This window comes from Rhinolophus sinicus, chromosome 17, assembly GCF_057876585.1.
Source record: "Rhinolophus sinicus isolate RSI-liver-muscle chromosome 17, RSI-T2T, whole genome shotgun sequence".
In the NCBI taxonomy this organism is placed as follows: Eukaryota; Metazoa; Chordata; class Mammalia; order Chiroptera; family Rhinolophidae; genus Rhinolophus; species Rhinolophus sinicus.
Window position 1 is genome coordinate 9789396 of NC_142517.1, and position 21579 is coordinate 9810974.

Genomic DNA, 21579 nt, shown 5'->3' on the forward strand with positions numbered 1-21579 from the left:
TTCCTCCGTTATTAATTTTTTTCCATGAAGAAAACTGCTTTCAGCAAAAGCCACGCTGTTGATAAAGCTGTTAGTCTTTTGGTATGTCAAAATAACGTTACTTTTGTCTCAACTCCATTCTCAGCACCTGCGTTCCTTAACAAACGTTTGCTGTCGTAATTTAATCTTTTGAGTATACTTTCAAGTCTCAAAGGATCTAGCCCATAGACACTTAAAATGTTTTTCAAATATTCACCTCAGGGTTTTCTCAGGATCAAACAGGATCTTCAGAGTAACTCGCCAGTGGCAGCTGCAGTGTTTGCGTGGAGGGCTGCGGTGGCGATGCTTGGGGAGGGGAACGGGAGGCTGCGCTCATTTCCCCTCGGGGTTCTCTATTTGGGGGTAGAGAGAAGAGACCCAGGCCCCTCTCGCCAGCTCTGGACTTCGCCACTGCCCTCTAAGCCTATCGAAGCAGCAGCTCAAGTGTGACGTTTCCTTTTCATCCAGGCACCGTTCCCCGGGCTCATCACGCCCCTGCTGCGGATTTAAATAGCAGTCAGCTATTCTGGGGTCCAACAGGGGTGTGCAGACCAGTACCCTGGATCGCGTGCCTCCCAGACATTTAGCACCCGGCGACCGGACGATGGCTAAGGTCCCGGCAGGAGAGCCAGGGCAGCGAGCGTCCGGGGCACCACCTGGTTTGAAAGTCCGGCGGCTTCCTCGCAGGAACGCAGCCGGGGGCGGGGCCTCAGGAGAGGCCCAGGGCGCACGCGCCGCGCGGCGCCTCGGGGGCGGGGCCGGCGCGCGCGGGAAGCGCCTGCGGGTTGGCCGGCCAGCTCACCTATTCGCCGCCGCGCATCATGGCCCTTTCGGTTCCCGGCTACTCGCCCAGTTTCAAAAAGCCGCCCGAGACTTTACGGCTACGACGGAAGAGGGTCCGGAGCCTTGGGGCCGCCCTCCCGCCCGGGGAGCGGCCCGAGCCGGAGCCCCGCCGCGCTCCCCTGGCGGACCGGCTGTCCCTCCGCCCCTTCCCGGCGGCGGCATCAGGCAGTGACGGCGGTGGCCCGGCCACAGCCGGGAGGAACCCCTTCGCCTGCCTAGACAACCGGCCGCCGATCGCCGCGGAGCCCCACGACGGGCCGTCCCGGGACCAGCAAGAGCCGCCGAGCCGGGTGAGTGTCTTGGTGCTTGGCAGCCGAGAGGCTGACCTGGCTGTGAATTAGGGGTGGCCAGTTCTCGCGTTCGCGGAGGGCGACGGGCGCAAAGAGTGCCGACCCCCGTAGCCTCAGGGAGCCCTGGGCACTGGCAGTGGCTGCTCTGACAGGTCGAGTGTGGGTGAAGTGCGCTTCGCGAGCTGCCGCGGGACGTGCGGAGCGACGGGGTCCAGTCGGCCTGTCCTGAGGAAAGCGAAGAGCACTAGGGTGCGCGCCCCCGCAGTCCATCGCCGTGCCCGGGTCGGAATTTGAGCAGCAGCCCTCGTGGGGGGTTAGAAATCAGTGAGACAGATAGATCTAAAAATCCTAGAATAGCTCATCCTGGAAGGCTGGGAAGATAACACGGTTTCTCTGCGTGGTTCAGGGCCTCCCCTCACGCTCTCAAAATTCTGGGCATGGAGGAATGTCGAGGATTCATGGGATCAGAATTTACTAGAATTTGTCTTACCTCAAAGCCTTTTGATTTGAGATTTATACATCAGTATTAGATGTGCAAATCACCGGCTTTCCCCGCCTCAATTTTAATAGTAAAGTTAAAGCACAAAACTGAAGCGAAATACGGATGTACCGATTTGGGTGCATGTGAATTCCTGCACTTGCAGTTATTGAGAAACTTGTATGGCAGGTGAGGAGGCTCTGAACGTATTTAAAGCAAACTCTAGCATCATTTTTTATTAAAAGAGACTATTTTTTTTAACCACAGTTTTTAGATTCCAATCAAGAGAATGACTTGCTTTGGGAAGAGAAGTTTCCTGAAAGAACAGCGGTTAATGAGTTACTCCAGGTAATACTTTTTAAATGCCATTAGAATGTATATTCTTAGATTATAAATTCATACTTCTCAGAAACATTTTACCTGGAAAATCGTTTCACAGAGAGCTCTGAGTGAGTGGTCATCTCTACCAGGGTTAAAAAGATGTCATCAGCTGTGGTCAAGAACTTTGTATGATGTAGTAATGATGTTTATAATGGCACCAACACTAAAGAAGGCGTAGATGTGGATTTTCCTTCACCCTCCAACAGTTTGTAACACTCCTGTGGATGGTGACAACTCCAGCTCATCATTCAGAGCCAGCCCCTCCAGGCTCAGCTGCTTTTGCAGCATAGTTTTTCACTGAATCTTCAGACCAAATACCCCAAATGTGGCGTATCATTGAACCTTGCTCACACCACCATCACCACCATACACACACTCCACGCAATACACTCACACTGTTGAATCCATTTCCCTGATACTTCTTTTGTGATAGTTTAAGAAATGCATAGTTAGTTCTAATAGGAGCCGGCTAAAAGAATTCCCCAAGACCCAGTTTCCCTTCCTTGTAAATAAATGGCCTTCACAGAGTCTATTGGAAGTAGTTCCCCTTTCCTTGTTATTTTTTGGTTATGTCATCTGAAAGAATCATTGTAGTGTAGGAAATACTGTTAAATATGTTCTCTAAGAGACCTACCTAAGTTATCTGCAAGAGCAGTTTAGTCCTGGTTTCAGAGTTTTAGAGGCTTAAAGGGTGCTTTGAAGGTACTTGGAAGATTTTTGCTTTGATAGCAGTATTAATAGATTTTGTTTTTTAAATTATGATCATGAAAAGAGCACATGCCTCCTGTTACTAAACTATATAGAACTATATAAACAAAAAGTGAAATCTGCCCCTCCACCACCACGACCACCATCCTCAACAACAAAAAATCCCACTTTCCAGAGATAACCACTGTTTAATGTAACTCTGATAACGGTTTAGTGTAGCTCTTTCCAGACGTTTTCAGTGTGTAGTATATATGTTATTTATTATACATTTCCTACAATTTTGAAATTTCAGTGATCATGAGTATGTTAGTTGATGAAATCTGTAGATTGAAGGTTTTTTTCTTGTTACTCTACTAATTTTTGTGTTCTTTGTTTTCTAAAAGACTCCACACGTATCATTCTCCGAATCTGATATCCCATCCTCAGAAAGTACTGAGTTACCTGTGGACTGGAGTATTAAAACTCGACTCCTTTTCACCTCTTCTCAACCCTTTACCTGGGCAGATCATTTGAAAGCACAGGAAGAGGCTCAAGGTGTCGTCCAGCATTGTAGGTCAACAGAAGTTACTCTGCCTCAAAGTATACAGGTAATTCTGAAAGCAAATAGCGATGTTTTAAAGTAACACATTAAATGTAAAATTTACTTCTCTGCAAAATATCAGAGATATTTCCTTCCATTAAGTTTTTCTTCTGACATTTAAAGACACTAGGGCTTAGCAATTTTGTATTTCCCAAATGGTGCTTTCATAAAATTATTTTAATCAGATTCAATAACTGCTCATTAAATTTAGAGAGGTGTCCTGAGAAATAGTCAATGTTGCAGGGAGGCATTGTTTCAACAAAACAATTCTTCTTAAAGGCCTTTTGAGAAAGAAAATATAAGGAAAAGAAATGAAAAGCAATTGGGGAGTCGAATTGCAAAGGCAGATTGGTTATTTTACTGATTTTCTCACATAACATATACTCTTTATTTAAATGCACTAACTCCTGCTAGCTGGATGATGGTCTGCTGTAAATTTAGCAGAGTTAATGAGTTCTAGAATGTTTTCAGAGAAATGTAATAGCATTGCTGTCAAGCTGCTAAGGTTGAAAAGGATTAGCCAAAAGAGGCTTTGGTATATCTTTTTCAATAAATTGATCAGGATGATTTGTGATTTGCATTGTCAGTTTTTACTGGCTACTTTTGAAACAGTGTTGTGAGGGGTAGGCAACTGAATGCAGTGTTAGCTATACACACACACACGCGCACACACACACACACACACACCAGTCTCATGATGAAAAAGATAGTCATTGCTCTCAAGGACGGTAGAGACAGCAGACTGCTCCTGTCTATGCTCCAGAGCTCTTTTTGATAAATGGTTTACAGATTGTCATTGCTGACAAGAGAGGTTTTCCCAAACAAGCATAAACTACATTTTAGCCCCTGTAACAGTTATGAACACTTTGCCATGGGAAGCAGTAAAGGTAAGTGTTTATCTGAAAAAGCAGTGTCTTTTTAATGAAATGTTATACTTCTAATGGGGCAAACACTGTCCAATACCTCTGGATTTTAGGACCCCAAACTCTGCACTGAGCTTCGGTGTGCCTTCCAACAGAGCCTTATCTATTGGCTCCACCCTGCCTTTCCGTGGCTGTCAATGTTCCCGCGTATTGGAGCTGATAGAAAAATGGCTGGAAAGACAAGCCCTTGGTCAAATGATGAAACCCTGCAACACATTTTAATGAATGACTGGTAAGATCAGTAAAACCTTGTGCAAACCCAATAGTGAATTTTCATTTTGGCAATGTTCTCTCCTTGTTTGTGATACAGAAATGTATATTGATAGAAGGAACTCTTTGTCCTTCTGAATTATTTTATTTAAACTGTTAATAACCAACATTTATATTGTTTACTTTTTTAGCTCTTACTCTTTATGCAATTGTGAAATGTACGTAAGTGTTTGATAAATATATAGAAATAATTCTTTACTTGTCAGTGGCTGCTTCCTTTCTGAGCAAAAGCTGCTCAGAGGATGTCATCAACTTATCAATTAAATTTTGTTTAAAGAAAAAATAGAGTTTAAGTGGTAAACACTATTTGTTTAAGTATCTAGAAGTCATCAGTGAGTCCCATGACCAATTTTAGTTCTTTAAATGCCAAGTTGCATGAAATGGCAGAAATTCAAACCATTATCTTTAATATTTGTGTTGTGTTTTAAATCAAGTGAGTATCAAACTGAATTATACAAAATTAAATTTTAGATGTTGTGTTTATTAATACCTAAAGAGCATTTTTTGCTTCATAGGTCTGTGAGCTTCACTTCTCTATATAATCTGCTGAAGACAAAACTTTGTCCCTATTTCTACATTTGTACCTATCAGTTTACTGTCCTGTTCCGTGCAGCAGGATTAGGAGGAAATGATGTAATCACAGCTCTCATATCTCCTACAACTAGAGGTATAAGAGAAGCTATGAAAAATGAAGGTAAAACTGCAGGTTAAAATGAGACTACCACACTATATAGTAAATGCTTTTTTTTTTTTTTAATTTATTGGGGTGACAATTGTTAGTGAAATTACATGGATTTCAGGTGTATAATTCTGTATTACATCATCTATAAATCCCATTGTGTGTTCACCACGCAGAGTCAGTTCTCCTTCCATCACCATATATTTGATCCCCTTACCCTCATCTCTCACTCCCCACCACCCTTACTAAATGCTTTTCTTGAAAGCTCAAAGTTGAATTATCTTTTACAAGTTGAATTGTCTTCTACCAGTTTTATCTATATTAAGAAATGTTTTATTTCTTCATTCCTTTTTTTAGTATTTAAGCTATCCTTTATACATAGCTTTAAATTAATGGTGTTCCCGTCACTGTTGTCTAAATACATATTGGGTCAGAAAGTCTCTATCTGAATATACTCTTCTTGAAATTATAGTGCAAATTACCTACCCCTTTTAATAACAGTTTCATACTGGGTCAAACCATTATTGGATCATAAAATCTATTTAGTGGGTTCAGTCAGCATTTTTTTAAAAATGAAAGAGAGTAAAATATATTTTATGAAAGACTACCACAGGTAGTAAGACTGTGTATTATTCCCTAAACCTTTTGTTTCGTGGAGAAATGAGTGTGTTTTGGGCTGCTGTCAAGAAAGCTTGAAAGCTAGACTTAACAGATCAAGTGTAAAGACTCACATTTCAAATTTTGTACTCTCTAAAAATAGGGCACACCTGTTAAATTCTTTTAAATTATATTAAAGAAAATGCATATGAAATTATGAATTTAAATTATGAAAATGAATATTAAAGAAAATTTTTCTTTTCTCATGTAGGTATTGAATTTTCTCTGCCTTTGATAAAAGCAAATGGCCATGAGAAGAAAGCATCTGGAACAAGCTTGGGACATGGGGAGTATGTGATTATAATAATTTTTTACGTCATCCAGTGATTTATGGACTCAGTGGAATAGATTTTTAGAGGAAACAGCTTTATGAAATGGGAACTCTTAACTGTAACCCTTTTTTAGGGAGCAAGCAATCAGTGATGAGGATGAAGAAGAAAGTTTTTCCTGGCTAGAAGAGATGGGTGTGCAAGATAAAATTAAAAAACCAGACATACTGTCTATCAAGCTGTATCCTTTCATTTGTTGTTAACTAGAATTCATTTTCATTGAATTAAGTTAGTAGTGTAATACTCACTGGCAAGTTTATTTGACCATAATCTTAAATTATCTTAGGATCATATTAAAACTAATTCTCCATGACATTAACAAACCCCTAAGTACCAATAAAATACGAACAATTTTTAAGCTTTTTGAAAGTGAAAACATTCCATTTTGGGTTAAGTGTGTGAAGGGAACAGAACGTATTTTTGACTAGAGAAGAAATTAGTTTTTGCTGGGTGTCAATTTCTAGCAAATTCAGATCAAAGAGAAAATGGTTTTGATTTAAACAGATGCCTTAAAATTGCAGTGAGGGGGCAGCAAGAGCATTTCTGGTTTGGAATGGGGAAAGGAATCCCACATGATTCAGAATCAAGGTAACTGCTTTTCCCATTGGTATGGAGTTCGCATTAGCAATTTCCTTGATGGTAATCTTCAGGCGTAAAGAGAAACATGAAGTACAAATGGATCACAGACCTGAGTCTGTTGTGCTGGTGAAGGGAACGAACACCTTTACATTGCTCAATTTTTTGATCAACTGTAAGAGTTTAATTGCTACTTCAGGTCCACAGGCAGGACTTCCACCAACCCTCTTATCCCCAATAGCTTTCCGAGGAGCCACAATGCAAATGCTTAAGGTAATAAAAATAAATAATTCTATACTCATCCTCATAACCTAGCTTCTTAAAAAGAACTTTTCCTTTTTTGATCTTGATTTGTTTTTAGCAACACCTTCTAGCATTTTTACATGGTGCATATTTTGTTTATGCTTTCCTCCCAGTAAAAAAATTCTTTGATGTAAATTTGTATCAAAGTAGTTAGTATGTGAAAATACCTGAATTATATGAAAATAATTTTTTTCTTATTGAATAAGCATAATTGGCAACGAAAGCATTTTGATGTTTTCTTTTTTTGCCATAAAGTTGCTTAATCTCATGTCTCATTGTGTCTCAGGATTTTCATCATGAGTCTTAAATCTTTGTCTCATTTCTTAACCAATGAAAGACCATAGCCAACCAAGAATATTATGTTCTAGATCTCAAACACTGGGTCATGGATAAATACAGGCATACCTCATTTTATTACACTTTGCTTTATTACACTTCAGAGATGTTGCGTTTTGTTTTTTTTTTAATTGAAGGCAGACCTTCCACCAGCAAAAAGATTACTACTTGCTTTATTGCAGTACTTTTTTGCGGTGTTTGGAACCAAACCCGTGGTATCTCCCAGGTATGCGTGTATGTCCATATTATAATACATGTAAATACACAATAATATAGATTAAAAGCAATAGAATCAAATTTTTATTTTTGTTTTCCCATTATGTATTGAAAGTGTATTACTAAATCAGAATGGATACGGTAAGCAAAAATTGTATTTCCTAGAATATAAACTGACTCATAATTTGGAGATGCTGGAGACTGAGACTTTACAATTTTTATTCATATAACATTCTTTTTATGTCTTATGAACTACTTTTGTTCCGTAACTAAAGAGAGGAAAACCCAAATAAAAAGTTATTGAACACATTTTTAGCTAGGGACAAAAGCTTGAGAGATGACCGTAATTTTGTTTTCCCCTAAATTTTTTTGAAGGCACGAAGTATAAATGTGAAGGCACAAGGTCTTTCTGAATACAAAGATCAATTTAGTTTGGAGATTACAGGACCTATCATGCCTCATTGTCTACATTCTATGACCACACTACTCAAATCTTCACAGAGTGGGTCATTTTCTGCAGGGCTGTATACCCATGAGCCAACTGTTGTATTTAATATCTGCCCACCAATGGATAAAGTACTGGATAAGGTAAGTAGACAGCTATAAACAGACTTTTAGTTACAGCTGATTTCTTCAAACTAGATAGATTTATGAGCTAGACTTGTTTCAAGTTATTAAATTGTACTTTTTCCAATTATTGAGGAAGCAGTCTGTTATGTTGTTCTTGTGCAGTAAATTTTATGCATGTAGGCTGTTGTACTCAGCAGTGACTAAAGAACTTGCCAAAAAGAAAGCCAAGTTTGTCTTCTCAGATCCAGAACTTACTAGTGCCTGATTCCTGTTATAAATTATGGGTACTTATTTAACCATATTTGCCTTTAATTTTGGACATATTTTTTATTAAGAACTTTAAATTTGCCTCATATTTTTATCACTTTGCTAGCCTTAAAAAATTATTTTTGGACACTCACTATACAAAAATTCTTTGGGATGTTTATTGATGAACAGGAACAAGACATTTGTCAAAGTTCCCATAGTAATTATTAAAAACTTTAGTGTTCAAAGATTGATGTGCTTTTTACTGACTTGTATACAAATTTCCACAGGAGACTGTTCATGAGGAGCTTGCTAACTGTGGGTTGCACCCTAAGACTCTGCACCAAATCAGTCAAACACCAGTACTGGGGAAGTCATCTTTACGCAATGTGGAAATGAGTGGCTACATTTATAATTGGAGATCCTGAACACCAAAGTAAGCCTAAAAGGAATCTTTGAGGAAAAAAGCCTTCTAGCAAGGAAATTCAAGATTCTTAAAGTTCATTTTGGAAGTTAGAAGAAATATAACTTGAATATTTCTAATGTTTATATTCTTTTACATTAACATTTTTTACATGCACTAAGGTTTTTAAATCAACATTTTTTTTACTACTTGGGATATTCAGATATGAAAACTCAGACTTTTTAAACCTCAAATGAGAATTCTAGATCCTTATAACCTAATTATAAACTGAATAGAAAATTGAATCAATGTCAGTGTTTTCCTTGCAAATGGGATATTGAGGCTAACTTAGTATTATTAACTCATGGCATTGTGACTAACAGCATCAGGGCAAAACTATTTAACTTTCCTAGGATTAGCAGGTTCTAGTTTATAAAGATAGAAAACAAAATGTAGACAGTATCTGCTGAGCTGATTGTTGATGCTTTTACCTTAGCTTTCTTGCTGATTTAAAATTCCTATAATATACATGTATCTTAATGCATGTTCATACAGGTAAGGGTTTTCATATTCCATAGTGTTGAGTTGTGAAGTATGCTCACCTATTACAGTATAGTAGTATTTAATGTGCTTTTAGGTATTGTGTGTGTGGTGGTATGTGTGGTTTGTGTGTGTATAATTCAAATTTTCTTCAAGTGCTTAGAAATCAAAAGCATTGGGGTAAAGAAATAATAGTATTTAGTGGAAATGTATGTGTTCACTTTATAATCCAGAAAATAAAACACAACATTTATTCCAGAGAAGTTTATATTTGGGCCTTAAGCTTTTGAAAATAAAGTTGAGACATAGCATATGAATACCACTGTAATACACATGAAATAGTCTATCAGACCCTAAAAATTAACATAAACTTAAACTTTCTCATAGTCAACAAAAAATAGTGGCCGGGTGCCGATTTTATTAGATAAATTGGTTACAGCGTTTTAATTATCATTTTACGTCTATCTAGGTGTAGCTGAAATTCAAAATGCACATCAAAGTAAAACTATATCACAACTCAATGCCATACTAAATGTACTTGGCCTCTGCAGAATTCTAGTCGGACTTCATTCTGACTCCCTTCTCACTGCCCAAGTGGCTTTGACGGGAATGCAGGCCTTAGTGCTGACCATCACACATACCACTTTCTTTTTATAACTTCTACAAAATTTTAAGGGGAGATGGTGGCATTAGCCCTGTGGAACAGATCTTGCTTGATTACCTCAATTAACACTGGCCCAGTATCTGTCCAGCAGAACCCATTGTGAACTAATACAAGGTGCACAGCCCTTCACTGATTACAGGCAAGTGTTACAGCAGCCTAGCCATAAGGAAGGGGAGTTACATCATAGTACAAAATACAGTATAAAAGCGTTATTTAACATTCCACACTGAAGATTACGGATGCCTTCAAACAATTGTTTGGATGTTAGCCACTTAAACAAATACATCACTAAGGTAAACAATATAAACATACCAAAACCCTGTATGGTTAAATACAATTTCCATGGTACAAAAATCAAAGCCTGGAGATGTTTATACAGATTGCTTTTTACACAATGTCTTAAATTGCCAAATATTTACAACATTAAAGAGGAAATACATTTTGATGCAGAGTAAAATTATCTGAAATGATTATTATAAAACCTCAATCTATCTACGTGAGGCACTCCTGAAGCAAGTGGCATTAGCCATGAGGTCCTTTGGTACAAGGCCCATTGCTTGAAGAACCACAGTTGCTGCTGTGGCTTTAGCATGCTTCTTATTAGGGCTGGCAAAGCTGGGCTGGTAAGCGCTTCCATTTATCAATACCTATTCAAGAAAAACATACAATTGGGCTGGTAAGGGCTTCCATTTCTCAATACCTATTCAAGAAAAACATACAATAAGAACAGCATCAAACTTTAATATCTATTAGCTTTGTATTTTTTCACTAAATGCTAGAAAAATAATTTACGAAAATATAAAACCCATATGATATAAGTCAAATTAATCTCAACCCAGAAGAAACAAATCGTTTGGAAAAAGGGACTGCAAATTAAGAGCAGGTCTCCAAATTGAAAAAATCCTGATAAAACTACTAAATTCATTCCCCACATTCCACTGAAAAATGTCAACAAATTTGTTCACCAGATTTTGCCCACATATTTCCCTCCAACATTTTTTAAAAATAGGGTATTAAAAAGTCGTATTAAAGCATGCTTAAATGTTTAAAAACCCCACAAATCTACCCACACATATACACACTCCCAACCCACAAACAATATAGTAATCCTATGATCATATATTCATCCCTCACCCTCTAACATCAAATTAATAAATATACAATTAATGCAGAAATTCATATTTACCCTAAAGAGAAAATGTTTGCGATGATCAGGGCCACTATCATGGACCAAGAGAAATTCAGGTGGTTGCCACCTTCTCTTATTACAGATTTCCATCAAGGCAGACACAGGATGTTTGCCTGCAGAGAAAAAAACAAACCAGTTATTTCCACCATCTGTGGCAACAAATTATGACTTCATGGTAGGGGCGGGCAAGAAGAAATTCAAGTGTCCCCTTACCTGACAGATCTTTCATTGCAGCAGAGAAGTTCCCAGACCGCTTTTGTGCTCTTTCTCCTACAGCAACAAGACCTTTAAAAAACAGTGAATGTTCAATGAATAAATTTCAAAGATCGTTTTAAATTATAACATAGCAAAACAATTCCATCTGTAGAAACAAGCCATGCCTTCAAATATTCAACAAATTCCCACTACCCTTGATTTCTATATCATCTTGACTTCTGTTTTGCTATGTTTCAATACAGTATATATCTATACTTTATATTCATATACCTTGGTGTATTGGAAAGTGTATAAATGAAGTTCAGAAAACAAAAATTTAATATGTGAGTACATATATAAAGTGCCATAATTAACAACTCTAGGTCTGGCTTTTTGTAAGTTTAAAAAGTAGTTACTATTTATTGCAAGTGATTTCTAAGTATTTCCCATTCCTTTAAAAATGCTCACTTAAGAAGTATGTTCCCCCAAAGGTGAGGAGTTTAGGTGCACGCGCATGTAAAAAGTGAGCAAGGCTGTCTCTATGGTTCTATTTTTTCCCCAGGAATGAAGCCCTTTCTGACTTATCAAATGTCAGATGTTCTCAAAAGACAAACGTGCCAGCAGTGCATAACCTCCCTTTCCAAAGTGATGTAGCTGTGTTACTATCCAAATAAATGCTTTCCCAATTTCCTTTTATCCTAGGGAGAATTCCTCAACCAGATGTTTGCTAATTCTGCCAGTATGCTTTCCTAAACCTAGGCCATACTGCAATTCCAAAGAGAATGTTCCCTGGAATTATACATCTACAGATGTTTTCTTCCAACAAACTACCTTTTATGACACAAAGAACTCGGATCAACTTGTACAAGCAATAAAATGACAGTGACGTAATTAGCATAATGTCCTTTTCTAATTTAAAGTTTGAATTAACTAGCTATATCATAGGATGATTCTCATGTTATTTCAAGCCTATTTGAGTCTATGAATATAATATATTCCCTCCGATTTGAAATAAAATAGCAACACAGTATTCTACATGGATGACAATGTAGAAATTCTGATGCAAACATTTTAAAAAATACATAATTTGGTCACAGCTAGTCGGTTTCAAAAGCTATTAAGAAAATAGTTTAACTGCATTAACTTCAACTTGCTATTTTATTACAAAGATAGGGAAAATAAATTCCAGTTTTAAATTTTCCAGTTTTTAAAAATCAGGCTTTAAAACAAGCTATTGAAATCACAATGAACTGGCATTCCCATGTGATATTTAAGACATCATTCTAAGGGAAGAAATTATTTAAAAGGTACAAATTGGCTGTTACTTATGTTATCCAAGTGTATTTTTAATAGTTAGTGACTACATGCAAGCTAGACCCCCAGGTATCTGAGAATAGTAGCGAAATACAGGTAGATATAAGCTCCAAACACAGGGCAATGTGAAGAGGTAACACTGTTGTCAGTAGGTGATCTACTTCCCAACCCAACAGAACTCAAATTACTGAGCTTGAAAAGAGGGATGTGTAAAAAGGGTTTATAAGGAAGGTGAAGACAAAATAGCACTCTACTAGGAAATATAGGGACTATGTGGAATAAAGTATCTGAGAAAGAAAAAACAATCAAATCCTAGAAGGATAAGAATGTATTCCTTGTCAAGAGAAAACACAATGGAAATTCCACTTTCTAAATATGAAATCTAGTTAAAATTTTAATCATACAAATATATATGCATACTTCCATAATATTTAGCAACTAACGTAACAGAGGTTGCCTTTTCAAAGCTCAAATTAGTGTTTCCATCTATATTTATATTAGAGTTGCTGAAAACGGGTTAAACTTTTTTCCCTAACAAATAGCTGTACATATACCAGAAGTACCTCCAGTTCAGGACCACTGATACCAAAAGAATGTATGACGGTAATGAAACCCTAAATGTTAAAGGAGATATAATAAATATTCCCATAAAAACTTGTTACCTTTTCGGTCTGTTTTAAAATCAACTAGGATAGGTTCCTTATTTCCTTCTTTGTTTTTTCCTAATCCTTCTCCTTCTCGCCAGCCCATTTTTCTCATCAAAACGGCTCCCATTCCTCCAGTTACTGGGGCTGCTCTTAAGAACTGATCCTATCCAAAGAAAAAAAAGGTAAAATGTCCCCATTTTACAGTTAGAATTTGACTGCAAATCAGTATCACTTTAAAAAAAGAAATCTCATTTTACTTCTAGATCTGTTATAGCAATTAAATTTAAATGCTTCTTATATACATACTGTAATGTGTATGTTCTAATTGTTTTTCACATTAACATAATATTTTCAAAGTCAAATAAGGCAATAAATAGCAGTTTTAAAACAGTGGCCCTCGTGCCCCCCTCCAAAAAAAAAAAATTAGAACACTCCTGTTTTCGTCCACTATTTAGGTTCACTGGTATCTCTTCTTAGCTTGCAAAATAAAAAGAAGGCAATGTTAAAACAGTCAATAATATTAATTGTCCCAGGTGTACCTAGTTAATGAATAAAGCCCAGAAATCATTTAGGAATAGTATGGACAATGAAAAAGCGTACTGTTAACATCCAAAGTGTTCCTCCCCATTCTACCATGAAGCAAGTATAAATATTTTACTGAGAAAATCCCTATGAAGCCAAAAGATAGCTCTTAAAATAAATTTACACAGTTAAGAAAATGGAAGGCAATCACAGAAAACACCCTGTAATTATACCAAACTGAATTTGAATTCTTTTAAAACCTAGCTGATGTTAAAAGACTTAAAAAACTCCTTAAACGTTTACATACCTAGGCCTCGGTAGCAGCAGTGTTGTGAATAGTAGGGCTGGCACTGACCGGGGCAAGAAGACAGCTACAAGGATTTGGCCCTGAAACAAGTTTCCATACAGAGGGGTGAAAGTTCACAGGTTATTCTGTGAACAGTCATCTCTCTTGTATCCAACCCACTGAACCATAATTTCCATCAAAGCAGCAAAGCACTTAATGTCATAAGATGCACAGCTGTATACATTAGCATGGTCAACAGTCAATTGTTTCCACACAAAGAAATAATGTGATGCCTTTTTTTAAAGGGCATCCGTGTACATGTAACAAACTACTGAATTCTACTGTTGATCTTTCTGGCTATTTTTAAAAAAATTTATGACATAAATCTCCAAATGATTATTTCCCCTTGTTACTAAATTTTAGATTTACATTCTCTAGTAAATGTATAGCAGAGGTCATTACTTATCAACAAAGGGGATAAAAAATTTTGGTAAATCTAGAAATAGTATACACTAGTCATTTTCCTGTATTGATAATACTAAATTTTTTAAATCTTGTTTTCACACAGTAAAACTGTGTAATATTATTTTCCCCCAGCGTTTTAACTATATGCTAGGGAGAAAACATGCCAATGATTTATGTGACTAGACATTAAGTTCAAGAAGGTGCTCTGATGGAAGGAGGCAGCTGTGGAGGTAAAAACATACCCCTGGTTCAGTTCCTTATTTGGTGCAGGCCATGCAGTGTTGATGTATAAAGAGAAAAGTTAGCTGATGCTTGGGTATTAACTGCCTTGTTGCTACACACCTAGAATGACTTTTACTTACTTCCAGGTTCATCCGCCCCTCTTTTCCAGGAAACACTCCTAAAAAAAAGGGCAACTGTGCAGAGTGTAATACAAATCCAAAAAAACCCAGGTTTCCAATTTTGTTTCCATTCTCTAATATCTTCATCTGTTTCTTTACCCCAGTGTGTATAAAGTTCACCAAAAAGATGACTAATCTGAGACTACAATAGTAAGCCATATTCATCAGGTCATCTCCAAATCATTCCATTCCAAAATATAACGGTTCTTTTCAATCAATAACCATGTAAAAATGTTTTAGTGACAAAAAATAATAAAACTCTCCTTTTTCATCTAAGAATATACTGCAACAAACTTAAAGAATAAGGAGAATGTTGGCATTCTATGTGGTTTTTAACATATAGAGAGGGCGTTGGGCTACAGCAAGGCAAGAAAAAGCCAAATGATCATTTGAAAAAGTTTTCTAAACATAAGTAGATAGTTTTGTGATATTTGACAGTGAAGATAAATGATGTTTTCTTAATAACTTTTCCACATGTCCTAGCTCATTTTTATAAAATGTCTTTCCTTAATAATGGTATTAGTAGCAAATATTCTTCAGTATCATACAAATTAAGTTTTCCTAAAAACACAGCTTTCTTCAGTAATTATTTTAAAATTTGGTCAGATGAACACATCTATCTCATGATAATTTATCAAAATGATTTACATTATTTACATTTAAAATGATATAGGTTATTTAAAAATCTATAAACTGTTAAGACTGGAAATAATTTAAGGGAAAAAGTTTACAGGGAACCAACTGAATCTGTAAAAGATTCACTTTTTTAAAAGTTAACATGAATTTTAGAAGTATATTTAGAAGCATTATGGATCAGTACCAAAATTTTGCAATGGAATCACATTGAAGTTTCTTAGTAATGTACATGACTATTATGTGCCTAAACACCCATATAAGCTTCAAGTCTAAGTTCCTGAAATACTGAGTACTCAGCTTCAAGATTTAATATACATATTAAATATATAAGAATATATAGAATTTATATACAAATTCTTTAATAGTATTAAAGAATTAAAACTTAAATGTACATTTATAATTCTCAATGAGATGAAAGCAATTTTCAAATACTATTCAAATCACTTTCATACTTGAAATACTGTAGTAATATTAGTCCAGAATTAATTCAAACTGAAAAATATTTTGCTGGATTCTCATCTTTTTTTCCAATACCAACCCCTAGTAAATTAGGTAAGTTATAATTTTTTAATGAATCTGTGTACTCACTATACACATATTGGAGTGCAACTATTTCCCCCAAAAAATGGCAGGCAAAGTGAGAATATATAATGTTTCCTATTAACCTGTTAATAAGAGGATCACCAGAGATAATGCTATCAAAAAGTGAAATAAATGTTATGAGATTAAAAGGTCCAAAGCAACCAAAATCTCATTTTTCAGAAATTCCGCCCATCCACTGGCACTCATGGCAATTCTCTACAGGTACCCATCACATTACCACCCTGAAAGGCATGAATGAGGACTTGTCTTCACATGACACTTGAAGACTGAAATTCCAAGTAATTACTTGCCCATGATCACAAAAGGAGTCAGGAGTACGGCAGATAAAGAAACCTTCCCAATCCATTAGACCACGGAGCCTCCCAGTTTCAGCACTGCTATGCTGCCAGTACTCCTGAAACAAATTTCCAATCACCCATCCAACCAGGCCACATCCCTTCACCAGAATGCATTTCTTCAGGAAGCCCTTCTTAACCACCTAAGACTCCCCCAACAACGAGGCAGCCGTAGGTGGAGTTCATAGGTCTCATTGCAGGAATCTGAAACCAGGAGCACCTATATCTTCGCAGCACGAGGCGTCCATCCTCTCCCTTGAATTTAGGTCTCATATATCCTGTTTTTTCATGAGATCAGTGGTTCTCAAATTAAGCCTGTGGATCACCAAAGGCCACCAGGGCCTAAATGGTGGTCCACAGATAGTATTCTCCATCCCCATCCCACCCTCTTCACCCTTCAACACTGCGCACCCCACGCTCCAGCCGTCCTCCCCCAGCCGTCCAGTCCCATGGCAAAATCACCGCATGCAGTGCTAATACTGGGGCCTCCCGACCACTTGCTGTAACCAACAGCTGCCAACCACAAGGACCTGGGCCTGAAGATCACAAGAAGGGTGAGGAACAGGGACCAAGGAGGCTTACAGGAGGGCGCAGGCACTAAGGAAGGGGAAAGAAGGGCAGAGGAACAGCAGTGGAAAATTAGGGTGGTAGAGGGCTCTTGGGGGCAGTGATCCACCAAAACTAAACCTGAAACAAAGTATCCCATGATGAGAAAAATTTGAGAACCACTGCTTTGAAATCATGAGATTAGTAGTCAAACAGGAACTGTGGAATATTCTGAACAATACCTAAGATACACTGTTAGCATTTCAAAACACAGTTTAAAAAACCACCCCCCAAAAGAGCAGTAGCAGCAGTAATAAAAATAACCTCAGGATATAAACTGAGTGGCTCCTGAGCCATATTTATACATTGGCAATAGTCTCACGAATCCGGGTCCACCTTCAGTGTCCATCCTGGAGTATATACACATAGCAAATTTACTCATCAACTTGGGTTAGAGTCAGTGGCTTCTTTGTGCATTTTTAATAAAATACTTTCTAAAAAATTTTAGCTTTCAACTTGAACACTTTTCTATGTGCATTATGTTGTGTACCTTTTTAATCCAGGCTTGGGCACCAGTATTGGCCAACTGTTCTTGTGTCAGAACCTGTACTCCTGTACTTCCTGTGAACTGGCCAGGAATAGAGTTCAGCTGAGCCCAGGCATCAATCTGAAGACAAGAAGATGCATCAATTAACTAAGTAAAATTACTTATCTAGTTAAAATGCCCTTGGTATATTAACAATTTAATTCACTAAAAATGGTTATTTAGTTCCTGAAAAGGCTAAAAAAAAAATGGCTTAAATATCCACTTTTTAAGACCACATAGTGAATTTATACATATTTAACATTGTTTTCCTAAACATTCCAAATAAGTTTGATAACATTCAGTGAGTCCCATTATTAACATGATTTGAGCTGTACCTCTTCTAACTAAAAAGCATAGCTACCATACTCATTCTTCAAAATACCACACACATAAAGAGCTCATATGGCAAAGGATACCTGCCCTCCTGCTTACATATCTCATATAAATGCATTCTAACGTCATGACAGCCAGTTTTTAATTACTTCCTTTGAAGTATTATAAATCCAGAATAAATGCAAGATACATGCTTAAGTAGTAATACAAAAAATTGTTCATTCGAATATACTGGGGCGGGGGGTGCCAAAAAAACGTATACACATTTTAAGAAAAGAAAAAACTATTAAACTAGTAATACAGTGGTATCTCGGTTTTCGAACATCTCCGTTGACAAACATTTCGGTTTACGAATGCCGTAAATGTTATACATCTATGGTATCATTAGATAGTAAAATTTATTCTTAATTTGCAGTTTTAGGGGTTGATTTTAAAGGTCTGGAACGCATTTTGCATTGCTTTCTATGGGGAACCACACTGTGGTTTTCGAACGTTTCAGAACTCGGTCTTCCGGAATGGATTATGTTCGAAAACCGAGGTACCACTCTACTCAATATACACCGATAACAAGAGATGAACACAAGTCATATGTACACACTTTTTTAGCACCCTCTGTATAAAATCGCTTTCTTGCTGCCCATTGTTAAAAGCATAGATTCTGACTTAGACTGACTAGGTTTGAATCCTAGCTCCCCAACTTACTAGGTTTTATGACTTTGGGCATCACTATACTACCTACATTTCACAGGGCTGTTAAGAGCAATTAGCTATTTTTATACACGAGATTATAAACTGTGAGGGCAGGAAATTTTTTCTATTTTATTCTCTCAAGAAACAGTTCCTGTCATATAGTACACAGTAAACATTTACTGAATGACCAGACCCCAAATTGTTCATTTAAAATAAGCTAGCTAATTAACAAATGATTTATTTCCTTGGATTTTCAAGGTAAGGACCTACATTTCAACAGCACGCCACAGATTTTGCTTATGTCACAACAATCTAGTTAATGAAATTCTCACTTAAGACATTAAAATTGCTACATACCCGTTCCTGAGCTCGATTTAACATGCTCATGGCTTCAAGGTCAAATGCATTCTCACTGAGTCTTTTCTGAGCAAGTGCCCGCTCACTCATTGCTGTCGAGATGTCCACAGGCTAAGAAAGAAAACACAGATAATTATCTCAAATTACGACAGACCCCCTAAATTCTGAAAAGTGCTCAAATCTTTAGTTTCTACATGTGAAAAACAAAATAGTCTTGTATGTATTAATAATCATGTAAAGTAGGTAGAAGACTCAAACAGGTAAAGTAACCTTGGAAAGTAGACGAGGATTGTTTAAGGTAAGTTACAAAGTATTAGAAAGAGGCAGCTGTTGAACTCAATCCAAAAATATGATGCCATATTTCCTGTATCAAAATATAATCAGAGAAAGTTCCATGAAGAACTTAAAATTATCTCTAGCTTTCACTAAGAATTTTTAAAACTATTTTTAAACTATTAATTTTATACTCATTAGCAGTTTTTATTTTACTCATCAGCATAACCTTCAGAAGCAATATAGTTCTTGAATAGCAAGCAGAAAACCACTATTGCGTCAATGGTCTTTACTCATCTGCAGACCTTTTAACCTTCTTGCAGTTTTCATATACTTTGGGTCTTGAACTTAATTTCTTCAAAGGATATATTCATTATGTAAATGAATCTTTTGTTTTTAATTTATATACATTTATGACCAAAGTTAATATATTTCTGTGGGATTAAAACACTTAAGGTTATGTTTGAAACGTCTTAGGTTCTCCCTATCAAAGCTCATCTTCTACCTGTAAAAACCTTATGCTAAGCAGAGATGACTTTATGATTTAACTTTTAAAAATGTTTCATAATGTCCAGGAAAATTCTTAAAGGTACCCTTTAGAACAAATCCCCACTGTCAGATTTGTGGAAGGCTCAACCACAGAAGGAAGAAACTCATCAAGTGAGTATCTGATGCTTTTTGTTCTAACATTAAGAGCTCAGGTTGATCTGTACCAACTCACCAATTTTTAATACTTGTTTTCCTGCGATACAACAACCCATTAATACCTATTTTTTAGTTATTTCACCCAAGAGAATTCGTTTTTGGAAAAAGCTCATCTGACATGGGAAGGTTTCCCTGTATTCATATACAAAGAATGATTAATAAGTACTGCTTGGGTATGACAAATATAAGGCAGTCAGTAAAATGAGTTAACAGCTAAGGATTTATTTAAAAAGCTAAGTAAAGGCTACCTGTAATTTGACTATGTGCTGCATATAAAATACTTTTCAAAACAAGACCTATATAGTAGAGAAGGGTATATGACTGAATAATTCTGTCATGCATAAGGATTACTACTTCCTTTCCCTAACTTCAGAAGCCCTTTATCATTCATCACTCCATCATTCCTAGTTATCTTGCTAAATCACCTAATATTTCTTTAGCAAAATTAATTTTTTTCTTACAAAGGATAGATTCTTGTATGTCTTCTTAAAATGAAAGCAAAATTAAACTGCATTCTGTAATTGTTTATTAGACTATTTACAGATTTCATGAGTGAAAGATCTTAATGTCTTAGTCAACTTAGTAAATTATCCAAACTAATTAGAATATTTCCGGGGCCTGTAAGAAATCACCTAAGCAAAATCAGACTGAAACACACTAAACACTAAAAACTTAGTATGTTCGCCTTTCACTTCTATTGTAATTCTGACCGCTGGAACTTCCTGGTCAGAATTTATGTTCCTTTAGCCTACCGTAGATGTTTCCTAAAACTCTCAGGATTATTGATGTACTTTTTAAAGGCCCACCAAATACATCTCAAATACTGTTCAATAACCTTGTCAGAATTATTTTGGGTTCCACAGTAGTCTATAAATCTATGTGTTAGGGGGTTAGGTATAAGTAATACATTTTTATTCCCAAGTCTAAACTCAAGAGGAAATACTGGGGAAAAATGTATCTACCAACCATTCCCAAGCCCTGATCCCTAATGTCCAAATATAAGCCATAAAAATGTAGTTAAGATGGCTCTGAAAACTCCTTTTCCAAAATAAAATTAATTCTTCCCAACTGTAAAGCAAATAAATATACCTATCTGTAAATTCATCCTTCTGAAGACATTTTATATCTTCATACTTTTTTCTCTTTAAGCCTTTATTGTAGAAGCAGGTAACCTAATGCGTCATCATTTTATCCCCACAATGACACTTCTTTCAAATCTCAGTAATATTTTGTTAAATTCATATCTCTGAAAATAATTTGAATATAGCAACCTTCATGCTTAATATAAATTTACTTTAGATAAAATTACTAGTTTTTTCCTAAGGTAACACAACCTCATTTATTCAACAGGCTTACCAAGTGAGCTGCAAGTTCATGTCAAAATTTTATTACCAAATAATAATTGGACTAATTTCATATTTGTTCCTTTTTATTATGAAGAGATATGCTCAAAATAGCATGAATCAGGATTATCTTAATTTCTTAA

At 36.5% G+C, this 21579-nt stretch overlaps 2 protein-coding genes across 7 annotated transcripts in view; one reads left to right on the forward strand and one right to left on the reverse strand.

Annotated features, from left to right (window-relative positions):
* Window positions 1-312: 312 nt before the first annotated feature.
* On the forward strand, window positions 313-9111 carry DONSON (DNA replication fork stabilization factor DONSON). The gene is made up of 10 exons (XM_019730232.3): window positions 313-1151; window positions 1897-1977; window positions 3102-3305; window positions 4275-4453; window positions 5007-5185; window positions 6039-6117; window positions 6233-6337; window positions 6807-7005; window positions 7963-8175; window positions 8694-9111. Exons 1-10 carry the CDS (start codon window positions 840-842, stop codon window positions 8829-8831), a joined length of 1689 nt encoding a protein of 562 aa, XP_019585791.3. The 5' UTR covers window positions 313-839; the 3' UTR covers window positions 8832-9111.
* Window positions 9112-9595: 484 nt separating this feature from the next.
* Window positions 9596-21579, reverse strand: part of SON (SON DNA and RNA binding protein) — a 31852-nt gene continuing 19868 nt past the window's right edge. The window contains exons 7-13 of one of the 6 annotated variants that reach the window (XR_012493996.2): window positions 19116-19226; window positions 17700-17816; window positions 14185-14264; window positions 13371-13518; window positions 11413-11484; window positions 11197-11312; window positions 9596-10657 (exon numbers count right to left, since the gene is read on the reverse strand). Coding sequence is in view for 3 of the 6 variants with exons in the window: in XM_074325754.2 (XP_074181855.2) it covers window positions 10499-10657; window positions 11197-11312; window positions 11413-11484; window positions 13371-13518; window positions 17700-17816; window positions 19116-19226 (723 nt within the window). In the remaining 3 variants the exon portion in view is untranslated. Of the gene's footprint in view, window positions 10711-11196; window positions 11313-11412; window positions 11485-13370; window positions 13519-14184; window positions 17201-17699; window positions 17817-19115; window positions 19227-21579 lie in introns of those variants that run through there. The other 5 variants (XR_012493993.2, XM_074325754.2, XM_074325758.2 and 2 more) reach the window with 5 other exon arrangements.